At 40.1% G+C, this 19,537-nt stretch overlaps 1 protein-coding gene across 1 annotated transcript; it reads right to left on the bottom strand.

Annotated features, from left to right (window-relative positions):
* Positions 1–82: 82 nt before the first annotated feature.
* Positions 83–11,857, bottom strand: mafk (v-maf avian musculoaponeurotic fibrosarcoma oncogene homolog K). Its single transcript, XM_061027275.1, is given in 4 exon segments — positions 83–4,878; positions 4,966–5,044; positions 11,134–11,225; positions 11,228–11,857. Coding segments are annotated over 4 exon segments (684 nt in total). The 5' UTR covers positions 11,303–11,857; the 3' UTR covers positions 83–4,440.
* Positions 11,858–19,537: the final 7,680 nt, after the last annotated feature.

Here is a 19,537-nt window from a genome sequence, read left to right as displayed (position 1 = left end):
CAATGAGGAAATGTTTTATTTTGAAAGTACAGAAACGGACACAGCTGACCTATTTCTAGAAATAATTTGACCACACTTCAAATCAGAGTAGAGCAAATACAGATTTTATTTGTACATGAGGGTAGTTCATTGAGAAAACATGTAAATAAATGAATGTAAAATAAAAAATAATTTAGGTGTTTTTTTTAATAAAATTACACAATTCAAAGAAATAAATATCAAATATATATGAGCAGACTAATGACAAGTTGTGGAGGGTATTTAATACAGTTTATGCTGCCTTATTACTGTGCTCGTTTCAAGTCATTATTGACAGTTACTCATTGAACATGTTACCACGAGACTAGAACGAGGATATCCATTTGTAACATAGAAATCTCTGCTATTGAACGGACGTTAATATTTTTCACCAACAACCAAATCTTCATACACATGCTCACTTCTACGGCGGAGCTTTTCTGCATCTTTAGTCAAAAACCTCTCCAGTCTAAAAAACTACAACAGACGTTCTACACTGTAAATTAAATACGTGAGCTTGTAGGACTGGCTTGTTTGTGGACAGCTTATTTTATCAGAGACATGTTCAGAAGGACAATTTACATGAATAACCTCGTCAACATATTCAGGAAACCCCATGTCTAAACATACGTTAGCATTGTAATGGTTCATATAAAAATGACATCTAGAACACATCTGTTACAGCTCCTCAGTATGACGAGCTTCAGTCGCTTCAGCTGCAGGAAGAAAGAAAGATACTCAGGATGAGGTGGCTAAACATCCATGGCAAGTAATGTTTATGCCTCTTTTCAACCATTCACTTGTCTATTTTCCCCCAGTAAAACACCACCTAACATGATTTTATTTGTATTTCCTTTACAAAGAAATTGGCTTGTGAAAAAAAAAAAGTATATTTATTTTGTCTAGCAAATGTTCGTTTGTGGTAATAGTCTATGAGCAATGTGAGCTTGATGGGACTTCTGCTTGGTCGCACTTGATGTAAAATTAACAACAAAATACTTTGTTCACTTGAAGAGCAGGTTGTCTGTTTTATGGCACAACACAGAAATACATACTTTAACGTGTCATTTTGAAGGTGTGATCAAAATAAAGTAAGACGTGCTAAACTAACATGAAACACTGCTTGATCTTACAGCAATTTGTTTTGAGACTTCACCACAAGGGGTCACTGTTTTGGCTTGTCAGAAAATGCTTCAAGCGGTGTAGTCTTGTGACATAAGGACTTTTGTAAACATGAACTATGTTTCTATATTTTCTTATGACTCAGGCTTCAAACAGACCTTAAACAGTTTTTTTTTTAGCAGCTTTGGAATTATTTTCCGGTAAGGTCTCAGAGGTTACAAAAGTGTCACTGTCATCAAATGAAACTGTTGCCTATATGAAACAGTATCTTTAAAAAAAGGGGGAAAAAAAGAAAAAAGGTAGATCAGTTTTTTTTTTTTTTAATTAAATCAGAAAAAGGGAGTCTTTGTACTCCAAGATAAGAGCATTTTAAAATGAACTATTTTCATTTATTTATGAATGATTATTAATGATGAGATCTGAACAATCTGCAGATACTCCATATTTTAAAATCTAATCATAAAAGACCAATATGCTCTTGTGTTGAACTATATATAATCTATTTAAACATTTGAGAAAAATTTGAATTTTTAATTCAAAGTTTGACTTTCAACCCATTACTTACTTACATTTGATTTATTTTGTGACACTCCTTTATTATTAATGACCTACTTGTTGTAAATATGATTTGCTTGATGCACAAGTGATCTTTACTAGCAGTATTAACCAGCAGTTTGACCATTTCTAAACAGTCGTGTCTCGACTGTGACAGATAATAAGCTGCAGCCTGTATGTGACACAAGTCATTGGCTGTCATATTTATATGCAACATAGTAAAATGTGCAGAGAAGAGCCATTTATGGGGTATCAATACACAAAAGACTTAAGTTATGAGAAGAGTTTTCTCATTGTAAATGGGAATACAACTTTTTCAGAAAAAGGTCGGCATCGTCATAATTAGACTTCAAACGATGATTATATAATCACACCCACTCCCAGGATAGTAAAAGACATAAATATAGAAAAATATGTAATATATATATATATTTATATTTATATATTGAATACGCATATAAAACTAAGTATCAGAAAGAAAAACATAGGATGTATCAACAAAGAAACCAATTGAGAATACAAAACAAGAGTAAAACACAGCAATGCCCCTGCTCAACATCACAGCAGGTTGTACAGCAGCTAAGTTCCCCGTACTGTTCTTTGCAGCTATGGAACATGGGAAGAACAGTCGTTGTCCTCTTAGCCAAGAGAAAATCCTGACATCAGCAATCTCTATTGACTTCACTCCAAATTAGGAATGGATCCTCTGTAAGAAAAGGCTTGATTTCAAGTGAGATTCATGTTTATATATAGTATATATATATATAAACGTATACAACAGGAGGAAGGTGTTTACTGCATTCAGTGTCCATGACACCGCTGCCTTTTAGAGATAGGTGTCAGGAGTTCTCTTGCAGAAGAGTGTGTCAAAGCAAGGTAAATAGAAACTGTTTCAGGGTTACCAACACCAGCAGCAGCAGCAGCAGCACTTTTTTCATGACCCAGCAGTATAGGAATGATTTCTATTTCGGACGGAGTTCTCAATGTAAAGTGACAACAGAGGCAGTGGCAGCTTTAACGTGTCCATAATCTGTAATATACAGGAGCTCAGTTGGATTGCATTCCACTCATAAGGACCTCTCTTATTATCACTAAATCCAATATGGATTACCTGCCAGAGAGTGGCATAGAAAGGACAGAGGCAAAAACACAAACTAATCAGTGCTGTAGCAGACACCATCCTTAGTTACACTATAGGCTCGACCTCACAGTAAGTGGTCACACCACATTTAATCATCATGCAATCGAGTCCCAGTAACTTCAGAAATGCTAATAGTTTCTGTCCATCATACTTTTCTTACTCTATGAATCAGTTGCCCTGTGAAATGTTTTCTTTTATACTGTATCTTTAACAGTTCTCTTTTAAGTGCTTTATAATGATAGACACAAGGCAATGCCAACTCTTCTGAATCAAAACAAATCTGGTCAAGAAAGCCCCATCATTACTTTCCAATTTTTCATTTCAATAAAAAGCACATCCGTCTCCGGGAAAAACACGCTTTCACCTCTCACCTCCCTCATTTCTTAATAAATGAATGAGACATTCTCAGCCTCCACTACAAGCTACACACAACCGTTTTCAGCCCTTTAGTGACAAATTAAACAATCTCTCAACCGCAACAGCACAACATGACAAGCGTCTCATGGATGAGCTGCCAATACAACTAGATAAAAGGCACAAGTGGCCATCTTTTCATACAACTGCCAAGGGAATTCAGCACGGTCCAGAAAAGGCTTTCACTCTAATCTTGGCGCAATGGTTGAGTTTGAAACTTCTTAAACACAAATAAATGTATGTTACCTCAAATCCGACCAGCATCAGAATGAATGGAAGCCTTTACTGGAGCGCACTGTCTACCTTTCCTTTTGCATAACCAAACAGACGCATTTGTGTATCGTGAGTGTAGCCCTTTAGCGTTGGTCAGTTAATTTTGCAAATTGCACACAATCTTTTTCAAATAGGCTCCATGTGATCCATGTGCAGGCAGTTTGTCACTCCAACCAAACACACAACAGGTGATTTTACAGCTTAGCACCTTCCAAAACAGAAGAGATACTAGTCAGGGAAACATCTGTTGTTGTTGTATTTGTCTGGCTCTTAAAAGCAACTGGTAACTGTGGCAATCGAGAAGTGTCTCACTGACTTCAAAGCTGGTGAAATGAATTCTCTTTGTGTTTAACTACAAGTAAGTATGAGATCATAATGAATACAGATCACTCAGACAACCTTTTAAGGCAACAGCTTTGAAGGCTCGATTGAAACGGAGACACTGCTACACAAGAAATTTGGCATAGGCTTTTTAAAAAAACTTCACATACGCACGATTTAAATCGCTGATGCCTCATGCTTTGTAGCATTGAGTGTACAAGCTGTCCTAGGCCGGTGCTGCCAGACTTGGGTACATGGGTTTCACACTGGAGTAAAAGCAAATCTCTGCTGTCAGTCATAGAAGAAGGGTCACAGAGGCCTGATACCCTGCTGGTGCTGGGTAACGAGGGGAGAAGGGCGGGGGGCGGGGGGGGGGGGGGGGGTTGCACAGTGCACAGACAACGCGTAGATTGTGTAAAAGAGATGCAGGGAGGGAGAGAGTTGTGAACGCAGCATTACATCACATAGAACTTGCCACCCAATCCCATCCCTCAGTCTAACTACTGAGCATCCTCTCAGTACAGGATGAGTGGGTTCAAGCGGGGTCAGAACCAGGAAGGACTAGGCAGGAGGAGGAAAGCCCAGTCCTGTCAGCACTAGGAGGGAGCTGAGAAAGGCGTATGGCTGGAGTTGTTGTGGTTGGCGGACTTGACAATGGTGATGACGCTGGTGGTGGCCACCTTGCCTGGCGAGAGGGGCCCGCGGGTCACAGTCCGGGCAAAGCACTGCAGGGCCTCGTACTTGGCTCGCAGGGAATCCAGCTCCAACCTCATGCTGGCGTTCTCCCGGGCCAGCTTGTCCACCTCGTGCTGCAGCTCTATTTTCTGTTTTTCCAGCTCCTCTTTCTGGGTGACGCGCTTTATGCGGCAGCTGGCGGCGTAGCCCCTGTTCTTCAGGGTCCGACGCCGCTGCTTCAGCCGCACGACGTCGTCCTTGGTCAGCCCTCGCAGGTGCTGGTTGAGCTCCCGTACGGACATGGCCACCAACTCGTCATCGCTAAGCGCCGGGGCATTCTCGCCCGACTCCCTCTTGACCTACAGAAAACGAGATGGAAAGTTAATGAACAACAGCAGCATGTATGAGAGGGGTTTCCATTGACTGTTCAAACTGCCCTCACTTACCCTGAAAGCTTTGCTCGTCTTGAAATGAGTCGTCATTCCCTGCATGCAGACAACTGGCCAGAATCTCACAGAAGACACACTGAAAAAAAGTAAAGAGGAAATAATGAGTGTAAGTAGCTCACTTGTGTGAAAGAAAACACATGAGCTGTGAAAAGTAAATGTACATAAGTTGGCCTACTGTTTGGTAGCCTTCATTTTAGAGAAAGGCCTACTTAACTTGAGAAAGAAGAGTACTTTTTTGACAGTTTTAACAGGCTCTACATTTAATATGGTGGAAAAATTAAGTAGGCCTATGCTAATATTTTTGGATGTTTGTACTTGATTTTTTTTGTCTTAAAAACACATCTGTGTACTTTTGAATCGAATGCATTATTTATTTATTTTGCAGAAGATGCTGAGTAGGCTATACAACATAATGTTGGCACTCCTTCCGCGCCTCTGTCCAGACATCAAAACAACATTCCAGTGTTGCGTCATGTGTCAATATTTGTATTTGCATGTTAGACCCCCTAGATGCCAGCAGAGGGCAGCATGACACCATTACACACACACACACACACACACACACACACACACACACACACACACACACACACACACACACACACACACACACACACACACACACACACACACACACACACACACACACACACACACACACACACACACACACACACACACACACACACACACACACACACACACACACACACACACACACACACACACACACACACACACACACAACAGAGTACCTATGTTTACTTTCTGAGAAGGAGGGCCTTGCCTTGACCAATCTAGTTCACTAGACCAGGTGAGTTTAAAAACAGGCATTCACTCTCCCTCTGTCTTCACAGAACTTTGCATTAAAGCTCTGGGCCTAAGAGTTTTTGGCCGGTGCACTTTGGAGGAAAAAGTCTCTCTGTGCTCATTGCAGTGCGCCGCATGCTTTCCCAGACTGCTGCCATGGCCAAAAAAAGCAAGAGCACTGAGCTGTGATGCTCTGAGAGGCACACCCCCCCCCCCCGCCCCCAAAGGCTCCATTTCAGGACCTGCAGACCAGCCTGACTACGAGTGCACTGTTCCATGCTCAACGGCTACCATGGAAACGCCCTGCAAATGGGTGTGGGAGTGTGAGTCACATGGTCATCAAAAGGGTAAACAAGTCTCATTCATAACCACAGCGCAGTACACAGCACAAATAAGAAGCACTAACTCATGCAGATAAGTCGAAAGGATTCCTCATTCATGCTTTATTTATTCTGTTATTTCCCTTTAATCTGATTTTATGTAGAGGCCACTCTGTCCCCTCATTAGATATTCTAACAGCATCACCATAACATTTTCAGTGATGCTGAACTTTACGCGGCACTCGATACGCATGTGGAAAATTCCTGGAGAGAGGGTGTCACACAGGCATAGTTTCCTTTATAGTCACTGATGTATTTTTGCTTTGAGACAATGTAGTCTATGGATTCAGGACCGCGTCTCGCTGCTTGGATCCTCTTACACTGGGCTTTCCTGAGCAGCACCATGCCCTTATTTAACTCTGGAAGGATATATTTAGCCCACTAGTGCTGACACAATATTTCTGCCAACTAAACAACTTTAGGTGAGCATGCGATAAATGACACCTCAAAGAGGGCAAATATTCTCTCCAGTCCTGTTAGCTGCAGCTTTCATGCAGGAAAATACTCTGGGTGTGGCTGTTCCTTTTTTTTTTTTTGGGAGGTTTATCACATTTTCACATGCTATGGCTTTGATGTTAATACAGGACTTTGGAACTGCTGACTGCGGGGAGCAGGGCTGTAGACATGAAAAACAACTCTGCAAATTAATCATTTTTAATGTCTTCAATTCAACATTAATGCCTACAGAATATACTTTGGTGGGTTTTTCGACACACAGTTTGACCTCAAGGAGTCCTGCCGTGGAAACAAACATAAAGACCAAGCCACTAAACCCAAAGGCACATAAAGTCATGTTTAAATGTAGGGAACATCTGCTGCTCGGTCTGATTCTTTCTGCAAAACATGCAGCGAAGAATTGCATTGTTGAGATTACACAATAAGCATATAAAACCAAGAACTCAGACAGCAGCATCCCCTGACAACAAGTTGGCTACAAAAACACCCTAATTGAAGTGATATTGCGTCAGAGGGGGGTCCCTGGGTATATTCCTCTCAAAGATCATGGAAAAGTGGTGTGGGGCCTCCCTCGCTTCATACAAGAGGCCTCCAGCTTGAACTAAGAGGCCTGGTTGTTTCCTTTAAATTCTTTAGGCATGTGCTTATGTTTTTGCAACTCCAGGATGGACATGGTTTCCTGATCAAGACGGCAAAGTTCGCCCTGAGGAAGAAAACAATCATTTTTGAGCACACAGCTAAAATCCAATCATTGTGTTTTTGCCGCTAAAATGAGACAAAATTGAGACAGGAATATTTCACAACAAACCGTGGCTTCTCTTTATAGTCAAGAAAACAACACTTTTTTTTTTTTTTCTCCAGAAGAGAAGGAAAAGGAGTCTGGGAAAAATACCTCGAAGAGGAGCCACAGATGGCGGGCTAAAGAACAAAAACCCCACATTCCTGAGTGAACACACATGTGCACACCCTCACAGGCACAAAGCAGGCTGATCTTGACTGCGGAGGGAATACGCTGTCTGAATATGTCCTGCGATGCACTCGGCCATGGGGGGGGGGGGGGACGATGCCGCTTGTAAAGCTGCGGCTGCAAAAAATTTCACAAAATGTCTGGAATTCAAGAGTGTCTCACATCTTTTTACTTGCCCGAACAAATCAAACGCAGCCATTGCGTGCTCATGTGTGGAGGTCCAACTTTCTTTTGTGCTAGACATTGTAAACAGACGTCCACGGCCTCTTTTACTCTCCGAATACATTCAGTAATGTTTTATTTCTGATGATGACGCTCGGATGACTAATAGCTCCAAATGTACTATTCTGCAACGACGTTATCACTCGTTAAGGAGGAGAGTCACAAGGCATGACGCAAGAGTTATACTCCCCAACTAAATGTCTCTAACAAACCTCGTCTTATTAGTAGTGGAAGGTATTTAACCCTTTACTTTGTTCTTTCATTGGACACACTGAAGTTGAAGTGACCCCTTACAGCACTATGTTTTAGAATTCCTTAAAACAGAGAACAATACAAAGATTTTATTTTTTTGTGTGTGGGCACAAATCAGCCAAACAGTTTGTAAGAAGAAAGTCTATATTTGAGACACGGCCGGTTTAATAAACACATGTTTCCTTCTGTTAACTGATGCCAAATGTTTGTTTTTTAGGTCAGGCTTCTGGTCAAGTTCAAGGCTATCCTTCAGTTTCAGCAGGTCAGTGTGGGGCCCAGCCTTCTCCTTTTATAAACAGCATATCAAAGAGCAACGTGCTCCAGTGATAAATGCAGAGTCGGCTTGTCTGGACTCTTTGTTTTTCTTCTCATTTTTGTTTAAAACTGTGAGTGAGTATAGGTGAAGTACAAAGCAAAGACTTGTTGCTGCCTTTGACAGCCTGATGTTTTCCTCTGAGACAGCTCATGCTTTTCTTGCATTTTTTTCCTCAGGAATTGGTGGAGAGAATTCTCCACAGTCTGCTGCGCGCGGCGCTCTGCTCTTTCTCCAGCACAGCACATTTGGTGGGATATTATGCGAGGGAAATGGAGAGCATAGCAGAGCGGTGAGTCATGCTGTTTACTGGTAAAAGCGACGACCAGCGGCAGGGAATCACACCCTCCCAATCTGACGTTTCCTGGAAAATCCCGTTGTTTCACTGGTAGGAAGGAAAGAACAGAGAACCTTGGAAATGGTTGGCATGACCACCAGAACTTTTTCGTGAGGAATGGGAGGAAAACGCACAGAATATCTGAGCAGACTTCTTTTTTTTTTCGGACCAGGGAAGCTGGGATCCTAAGAAATGTCAGGAATGCTAAAGGGAGAAAGGGAAATATGTATCTCACCTGTCGCTACAAAAATGTATCATAGGATGAATATTAAGATTATGTTTCCATAAAACATGCATGCATCATATGTGTCATTTTTTCAGTTTAACAACTGAGGCCTGACAGCTGGACATAAGGGTTTAAAAAAAGCTTCTTTTTTTTTGCTACTACATGCAACTTGTGTCACACTGAAATCAGGAAGTTGCCTAAATAAACCATTGAACCAGGAAGTCAGCCCCTTAGAGAAGGAACAAGGTATTCCCAAGTACAAAATCTAAAAATATATAGGCTATGTAAACTTGACACTTGCCCCCCCGTCATGATGAGGTTGAAAGCAGCTGATTTCTAACAGAAAAGCAGGAGGAAGCAGGCTGCATATAGCACTGTGGGTGGCAGACCCAGGCTCTGTATAACTGTCAGGGAGACCCCTTTGGATGGATGCACAGCAGGCGTGTTCACACGCTGGTCTGTTATTGCCTGTGCACTCTCTGTTTGGCATGTTCAGCTGTGGACAAAATCATGCTTCAAGAGTCAACAAGCAAAACTTGACATCTTTTTTCCAGTTAGGGGAGCAAAAACACATCATACTGAACGTGTTCCCTGTGAGTCATCGCATCACCAACCACAGCTTTTTTTTTTTTTTTTTTTACTTTCACAATACTCAACCACAAGAACGCTTTGCATTTTGCGCTTCTCTCAGCCAACACCATTCAGCGGGTAAAATGAATGAATCTTATATGTCTGGTGACGATTGAACGATATCCTTTTCGAGGGGGATTTCTCATGATGTGCTTCGTCACTGTCACAAACTTTTGCGGTGATTCAATGAGTCAGACACTGTAACTTCTCCATCCAAAGAAGACATCATCCCCTTTCGTGATCGAACCACATGTTAACCTCATGACAAGAGGAGTGCACCCGCTCCCACTGCCTCCCTGAGAGCAGCAGACATGGTGCACCCACCAGAAACAAACAGAGAAACCAGAAAAAAAAAGCCTCTGGGGCACAAATCTGTGATCACTGAAGTGCAACAAGACAAATATTTTCCATAGAATCATCACAACGGCCTTGAAAAGGTCACAAATCAGTTCTGCAAAGGAAAAACTCGAACACAGAAGATGTACAAATTCTGATGTAGAAGTTCATTGTTATTATTGTGTCGTTATCACATTTGTTTCACTTCCAAGACCCAGCTTCCTTTTCTTAACCCAAGTCATGGAATATATTTAGACCAACAATGACAACCGAAAGATAAGATAAAGCCCTTTCTTCTCCAGGAGTGATTAATGTTTTCTGGAAATATTTGCTCCTCCTGCATGTTTAGTGACTGTTTGTTTCCTCTGAACAGACCATGCAGTCAGCCCTAGTGGTCCAGCTTCACTTCGTGCCCTTTGTCCCACATGTCTAAAATACAGACCACGTGTTGTTTCCAATGTCAAAGTAGGCTGGTATTTTTGTATTATAGCAGCCTGTATTTATTCCCGCGTAGAAATGAGCGAGGTGTGTGGGGGGGGGGAAACAAAGTCAAATTACGTGACACTTCTTCACATGAAGTAGTTTTAGCTGGATTATGAGGCGGATTTGTTCACCCTAAAAGTAGGGTGTGACAGACGTTAAGTTATAAATAAACAACACAGATACACGAAAATGATCTTTTCACCGTATTGCCTATAATTCTGTGTCGCTTAAACACGCAATGAGAAACAATAATACACAGCATTTAAACGCTTTTTAACCGTCACATTAACATCAATTGCAATCACAAGAATACTAATATTCTTCATTAAATTAGAGGAATATTATTTTTTATGTGGCATGAGAGGCTTCGTCAAAGAAATATTTTTCTTTAAGATTTATTGAATAAAAACGAATTCGTCTAACCCAATTAGCCTAATTGAAATATGCTTTATACCAATCCAGACTTTAAATAAAAAAAGAAAGAAATTAAAAGGTTATTAAGAAAATAAAAAACGTTTTTGTTTTTCCCATTTGTCTTCCTTTCCTTCGCCCTGAGACATTTTGGGGGCTTTGTGTTTTGTTACTCCAACACAACACGTGTCCACAGAAACAATCTACAAAGTCATCATCAAACTTTCAGAACTGGGATCAAAACCAGTAGCTACGGTGGCAATCACCGCGACACCTTGAGCAATTTAGATAAAGGAATGTCCAAACAAAACAAAACAAAAAAAAGAAGAAGAAACAACTCACCTCTGTGAACGCGGATATCTGAGGCTTGAATATGTCAAAAGTGGCGGAGTAGATTTCCGATACAGGCGACGAAGAATCTTGACACAGTTTGGTATAAGGCGTCCAGCAGAGGGGCAGCGGTGTATCCTCGTACGAAATTAACTACAAAACAACAACAATGTACCAACATTCCACGCTCTGCTTCCGCAAGCACTCACGTCACCGATTCCTCGTGACCGCCCCCTCCATTCATGAAAATAACTTTCTGCTGACGTCAGTCTGGGAAGGGGGGGGCAGGGGGGCAGGGGGGAGGCCAGAAATAGAAGATAGATACTGGCTGGCGACTGCTTTTGCTTACTTTACAAAACTAATCCGCACAAAGTCAGCTCTTGTTGCTTGTGTTAACACACAGGAGCCTTCAATAGAGCAAAAAAAAAACTTCAACTTTATGTGTTAAATGGAATCCCCTAAACTTGGTGCTCTCTTGGTAAACAATTCCCCCCCCCCCCTCCTTTCTATAAGTGGACTCTTTCATGGTCTACACTACAAGGTATTCAAAAATGTGCATTAGCTGGGAGAAAACAGAAACCTCCTCCCTCCGTCTGCCTTGGGAGCAGCAGTGGCATTCCATTCCTGAGGAAAGTATGTGGTGTAGTAGTCCAGCAGTCACAGGATTTCTCTTCTTTTAACTGCACTGCTGCCAGTAACGTCACAGGTTATTCTGGGTAATTAAGTACTGAATGTAAATATGTTAAGTCAGTGGCCTTGTAAGGGCCGCTGCACTTGTTCGTGTATCCTACATAAGACGAGCTCAGCTTTGAGGTGGCTTTAGACTATGCTGCCTGTTAGAAACAGATGAAGTGTGTTTACACTATAAACACTGTGGGCTGCATAGTTCAAACAAGGCTAAAAAAAGGAGGAAAATGCACTTTCACATTTTTTTCTCTGATGACATGGCTTGGAGCAAATTTCCAAAGGCTTAAATTATCCTGTTATAGCACAAGTTTTTTTTCTCCAGGATATACTGTCTGGTCAACCAAACTTCACTAAATCAATTCAGCATCACTCAAATGAAAAACACACCCGCTGACAAATGTTGTTGGTGGGAGAGAATTGTAGAAATATAAAAACTTGGATCTATAATGGCAGCATTCTAACACCACATGAGTTCAACTCGTGGTTTTAGAATGCCGCCATCATAGATCCAAGTTTTTGTAAAAGTAGATATCAGGATGTAGAGCCCATGATATTAATCGTTTTATGAAGAGCCACAGAAAACGACACCTTCTTAAAAAAGTATAAACCAAGAACAAAATCTATCATTATGTTCTGTAATGATCTATTTCCAAAATAGAAAAGTGCCTCATTTCCACAGCATGGCAGGCTACACTACAAACAGTTCTGGTTCTCAATCATCAAGTCATCTGGATAGTATCGGGGGAAATCAATGCACACTGCACAGCACTGCTTATTTTGTAGTTTGGTTGAGCGGTCTGTGTCAGCAACTTTGTAAAATGATCTGAAATACACATTCATACATCCACAGTTCAATACAATATCTGTAACTAAAGTTAGAGGAAATGGAAAATCATCAGTTTGAAATGTTGTAACTTTACTGTAAATGAATGTTTTCTGCCAAAACTAACACATTTGTAAAGTCCTCACTGTGCTTTGTTGTTACTCTCATCAGAGAAGAGGAAACAGACAAACACTAATAAAGGCAGACACTTTGTCTCTGATGCATGAGCTCATTGTGACCTTCAGATTAAGTGTGACCACTGAATGACTCGAGAATAAATGCTTCATATTGAGTTTGTTAATGTGACTTGTTTTTGGCTAAAGAAACAGAAACTTTGAACATTTACTGTAGATATCTCCCTGTTTTCCCATCTCACTGTTTCCTAGCACTGTTGTCCCAAAGCCTTGGTGTTTAAGATCAACTCAAATATTGACCACGCTCTGAGTCCAAAACAGAAATGGTGCACGATTCCAACAAAACCTTAAACTCCCTGGAATTTTTTTTCTCTTTTCGGGCTCCGTGCCACACACACCCAGACAGTCGTAGACGGAGGCTTTGTGTCGTGGTTTACGGCTAATGACTCAACAGATCCAGCTCTTCCTCTGACTCCCATGTGGAATCACTTTGTTACCAGAGATGATGGAGTTAGTTCTTTCATCTGCAGGTGGAGCATGTTTCAAATCAAATGTCAAACAACTGAAGTGGATGAGTAACCGGATTTGTTATCTGGTTAGCTTGTGTCACAAACATGTTGACCACAAGCAACATCACTTCCTGTGTGCAGCTTTTCTCTAATGAGTTGAATACAAGCTGTGTTTGGTTAAACTGTTCTTATTGGGTCTTATTGAGAATCAGGGATGTACAGGAACTAAATACATTTTATTTTTCATCACACTTCTATCAGAGTTTTTTTCCCAAAAAAATTATACATATATTATACTTATATTATATGATGAACTAAAAAGTTAAGAATATTCTGTGGGAATTATATGATGTAGCCAGTCAGAGTTTCACCAGCTGCAACATCAGTTATTCTTACATTATGAATATATTTTCTAATTCTAGCCTTTCTATGTAATAAGTACCTTATGTATTTACTGTAAGAATGTTCTGATGCTAATATTAAGATTTTTGATTCAGGACTTTGCTCGTCACTGAGTATTTCTACATGTAAGGGTTCATGACTTTCACTAATAAAAAAAAAATAGTAGTTTAGTTGGTACATGAGATGGATTAAGAAGAATATTTTATTAGATTACTCTTCAGTCAAGATGAATTCAAATCAAATGAATAAAGATGACAAATTAAGATGATATTCCAGTAAGTAACCCTACATCAGAGATTTGAAAAAAGTAGTGAGAATAGGATGTGGTGAGAATTGATTCGACAACAAATGTGATGAAAAGAGAAGAGATGGAATGACATGAATACACTTAAACAACGAGAGAATGTTTGAGATCAACGGCATTCAAAGAGATTAGAGATGGTTTGGCAGTGGATTAGAAGAAAGTAGATGTGAGTTTAAATGAGATTAGTTCTCATAATATAAGAGATTACATCACAAGATGAAATGAGAGTTGACGGGAGTATGTAACATTGGATGAAATGACATCAGAGATAAAAGGAGATGATGATGAACAGTGGGATTTTAGTCATACTAAAACTACAGAGAGGGGAGATGGGATTTCATTACATTCAGTTAGATCCAATGACATGTAACCAGATGAGAATGCAGTGAGATCAACTGAGTTGAGAGGAAATACAGTGCAGAAAATGAAAATCAGAAACCAAACAAAATCGATGAACAGAAACAATAACTGCTGTATTGTCTGATTGTTGTCTGTTTGCCTCTCAATCTGCTGACAATGGCGAAAGAGAAAGTGCTGAGATTAAGATTCTTTTAGGACCCCCGTTGATTTCCACCATCAGTCAGACATCCAGCTGTTCAGTGGAAGCAACACCATCCAATTACTGTCCATCTGCTCACAGTGTCCACGGATGACCTGAAATACCCATTGTGTCGGACAAAACAACAACAGAGGAGCATGTGTGGCAGCTTGCTCAGGGTGTGCGTTAGAAATCAGCGAGCTGTGGGGTCTGTGCTTCTCACAGGTCGTTTAGGATTACAGGAAGTAACTTTGAGTCACTAATCTGGCTTCTTTCTGACTCAGACTCTTGAACTCAGAAATATGATCTAGCACAAAGAGGCCCCCTGTTGCAAAAGGACCTATGTTTCGTCCCAAATGCTCCAAATTATTAGCCAGTTAAAGGCTGATATTGACCATGCAGGATTTTTTTTTTTTTAACTGAAGGGATAGCATTACCAATGAACCAAGTAAACCCCACACCAGATTAAAAAAAAACACCTTAATTGTCCTTCCCCCCAGTGTTTTCACATGGATCAGGAAAACCTAACTAAGAAGGCCTGACACATTAGACAGCTGCCTGTGGCACAGTACGTAATGTCAGAAGTAGAAAGGATTGTTTTTACAGATTTGAAGACTTCCCATTTGAGACTAGACTTAATTTGGAACATTGACTGAACATTCCACTGACTTCACCAGAATCTGTTTCATATGAAAACACTTTACGTAACCAGCTGGCAGGTCGGAGCTCCATGGAAAGGAACATGGTGTAGTTACAGTAGTAGTGGTAGCAGCTGGAGGAAGCCCTGGTCAACTGTTTACTGACTATATGTATATAGACTATAAGTTATCAAGCAAGAACCACACAGGTTGTAAACTAAGTTGCTATAGTTACCCTATCTTTACATGATAGTGTGGTTGTGCTTAGAAATGGAAAATTAATGAACAAATAGCTGAATGTGACCATAGGCAGGGCTAAAAATGAACATTATTAAGGCTAAGCTTTGATACTCTGACTTTAAGGAATACTTTAATAGGGGGAATACAGTCGTAGGGATGAAATCATGTACCCTGTAATTTCCGAGGAAACCTTGTTTCTGCGTTGCTTAATTGTGTGACTCATCATTATCATGAACTTTGTTGATGACTTAAGACTGAAAAAATCTGCGTCTTGTTTCCCATGGGTATTGGATATGACGGTGAACTTTGTGTCAGTGTTTTATGTCTAATGGAATTGTGATCTTTTGTTATCTGTTTTGAAGCATGGGAGAGTGACCAATGAATGTTACGTTTTTCTCATTTTATATCAGTTCAGTGCCTTTTTGAACGTGTGTTGGGTCTTTGACAAACTCACCACAAAGTGATGCTATTTTATCACAGCTGCCTATTCTGTTTTGGATGGAAGTTGGAAATGTTGTTTTGTTAGGTTAGAATTGATGTCCATGTGTTTGCGCCATAGACTGTAAGTTTGCACATAGTAGATTGTAAACTCCTACCATGCACATTGAAAAACAGTGACCACCCTAATGTAGCAGTATGGAGAATGCTGCCCCCTTGTGGTAAACTCTTGTTATTGGGAAAAAAAGGTGACTGTTTTTCTTGGCAATACATTGAATCTTATGCTCTCAAATGGAAAGAGAAAGAGAAGCACAAAAAAAACCCTGCAGGCTTTGTCCCAACCTTCATCAGAATATAGGCTACCTAAATGTGCATGAATGCTTTTATTTTTTTATACTTTTGTACTCTCCAGAAGAGAAAAGGTAATGGTTCCACTTTTAGTTTATCAGATGAATTAGTTACTTTTTATGTATTTATAGAAAAACAGTTAGAATCACTTCACTTGAGTTTTTTTTCTTCTTTTGAGGTATCAAAAAAGCACCGGTGGCTGCAAACATTATGAAATAGGCTATCACATTTTGTATTGTTTTTTTGTTTTTTTTTGTTGTAATGATACCTATGATGTTTTTAAACATTTAATGTGTTATAGCCTAAAAAAGTGTTGTTTCCCGGTCACATTGCGTAACTACTCATCTTTATATAAACGCTTTTCTTTGGAAGGGTCAGACGGGGGTTTCTACGGAAGCGTATTGCATTCATGTGGAGATTTTTTCTTTTTTGCCTGGTTTCTTGTTATTACGAGATAAAGATCTCGTAATAACGAGAAAAGATCACATAACAGACTAAAATGATACTAGAGGGGTAATGAAGTTTGCATTGTGGCAGGCAGAGGAGGGAGGAAGATCAAAAGGCAACGATGACCAGGGTTATTGATTTGCTTGCGTTTTATTTCCATCTTGGTTTAAGACATTGGGAAATATTAGTGTCTTTGAGTAACATAGATGGTATTATCATGAGCTTGTCAACTTTGCAGGCATCTGAAGGTGTTAAGGTTGTTCAGACGGAAAGAACACTCTGACCTACTTGACATTGCGTTATTCCTCCAGGATCAGTTGAATAAATACGGTATGTTTCACGGATATAAAGTGATGCATCTGAAATGCATTCTAGCTGGCTATGTGGTGACTCAAAATACAATTAGGCATTTGCTGAAAATACTGGATGCCCATGGAGTTCAACTGTGGCGCCGAAATCGCCTGCGACGGCGCCTATACCAAAACCCAGGTCCAAATTTCTTGTGGCATGTTGATTCCTATGATAAACTGAAACCATATGGGATCTGTATTAACGGTGCAATCGACAGGTTTTCACGTTTGGTCATATGGCTCCATGCATATTCTACAAGTAGCAATCCCAAGGTCGTCGCTGGATACTTCACGGAAGAAGTGGCAACAAGAAATGGAACTGCTACCAGGATTCAGTGGAACATGGGAACAGAGAACGGTCACATGGAGCAGATGCAAATGTTCTTGAGAATAATGATCATGCTGATGAATTTGCTCCAATGTGCTATTTGTATGGGTCAAGCAATCAGAACCAGTGCATTGAGAACTGGTGGGGATTTTTCAGGAAACAACATGCACAGTTTTGGATGAACATGTTGAAAGAGGTCAAAGATTCAGACAACTTTTCTGGAGACTTTTTGGACAAGAATCTGATACAATTCTCATGTCTTGAGATAATTGAGGTAAGAAGCCACCAGTTGGCCTCCAAATGTTATGATTTAAATGGTATCTTGCCCTTGTCCGTAGTGCCATATTGCATAATGCCATGTATTGATTATGAACCCTTTCGACAAACAAGCTCTGTTGCTTGATGTGTCTATAATTTCAGCACCAGGCGCTGTCCACCTGATGTTGATTGCGCTGTGGTGCATCGCACATTTCAATACCACAAAATGATGTGCTTACCTGCTTGCCTCATTAAGAAGGAAAATACTGATAGAGGAGGGGAGACTTCTTATTTGGAAAGTAGGCTACAGTCTACTATACTGTGATATGCATAACCTTCCATATTTTCTTATTATTGTATATTTATTTAAGAACAACAAACAAACAAACAAACAAACAAGTAGGCTACATTGCTGGGGAAACAGATTTTCCTGCGGAGGCGAATGATCTACAGTTTAATTTCTTTGAATGCAGATTTTTGCGCAATTAGGAGACTAAGCAACTAGCCTACAACTAATCAGGTTATCACAGGTCATTAGAGAGTTCCAGTAATCAAAATTATTATATGAACATCACAATTTAAGAAGGTAGGCCTACTCTGTAATCCATAACGTGTTTAAAACGTGTCATCAGTCATAGATTTGCTTTCATCAATAAAGTATGATTTACTTCAGGGATTCATATAACAGGAGAAACTTGAAATATTTGGTCCAAAGTATAGTGGAGCACATGGATTAAAGGCATCAAACTTTTTCATTATAAAAACATTTTGACTCCATGCGTCTTCATCAGCATCAAAAAAGTGACTCATACTATTCCTCTCAATAACCTAGTAAGGAATACCATTCGGCATGAGCCTCATTCTGGTTTGTTATACGGTGTAGTATACAGGACAAAGAAAAAACTTTGTAAGATATTTGTCTGCCAACATTATGGACCACAAATACAGAATTTGAGCTCATGAGTGTGTTATATTTGAGTTGATAACCTTTGTTGTCCTTCCCAGAGAGAATTGCAGGAAGTTGTCGATCTCTGGAACAGCCACAGAATCCGCCCCAAGCAGAAATGCTGTGTCTCCTGGTGGATGTCCACTGATGACTCCCTCAACTGTTTGGGCCGTGGGATTACCTCAAAGAGGTGTCTCAACAAAAGATTCAGATCTGCAGAGAGGAATGCCTTCTGAGAGGCCCATATCCATGTGATAAGACAGTCTTTGACATTTGTTGCCTAGCCATGGCAGAAAACAAACCTCCATGCACCCACCTCACCTGAAGAAGCCATTGAGCTTTATCTCTTCCTACGAGGTTACATACGCTCTCAGCTATAAGTAGGTTGGCTGCTTATGAAAAAAGCACAGAATTTGTAGTTAGTCACAATAATTCTGGGTGTGATTTAAGACTTCAATTCAGACTAGGGGAAAGCTTTCTTGTGATTAGGACTTGGGGTAGTAGCAGTGTAGTATAGTATAATAAGTACACTAAGGCTGCAACTAACAATTACTATCATTAATGATTAATCTGTTGATTTAAAAAAAAAAATGTATCTATGAGGTTTTTTTTGTCTGAAAATGGTGAAAAACCTCATTCTCGGTTTCCTAAAGCCAAAGATAAAGTCCTCAAATGTCTTGCTTTGTCCACAACTCAAAGATATCCATGTTTCTGTCATAGAGGAGTAGAGAAACTAAAACATTTTCACTTTGAAGAAACTGAAGCCAGATATTTTGTACTTATTCTTCACGTCGTTATTGTATGCTCAGATGCTCAGGAGCGGTCTACCTTCAATTAATTGACCCTCTAAAGGTAGTGTTCAAGTTGGGGGTCCAGTTATGACGGCTCTAAATACTTCCTCTTAAAGTTCAGCTTTGAATTTGAAAGTGCAATTTTTTCATAAACGTATCACTTATACGTATCACTTATCTGTATATCGTTATAACGAAATCTTTATCTCGTAATAACAAGAAACCAGGCAAAAAA

The sequence above is a fragment of the Labrus mixtus genome, chromosome 20 (assembly GCF_963584025.1).
Source record: "Labrus mixtus chromosome 20, fLabMix1.1, whole genome shotgun sequence".
NCBI classification, from domain to species: Eukaryota; Metazoa; Chordata; class Actinopteri; order Labriformes; family Labridae; genus Labrus; species Labrus mixtus.
The sequence above is the reverse complement of the archived record's forward strand: the minus strand, read 5'-3'. Positions and strand labels throughout refer to the sequence as shown.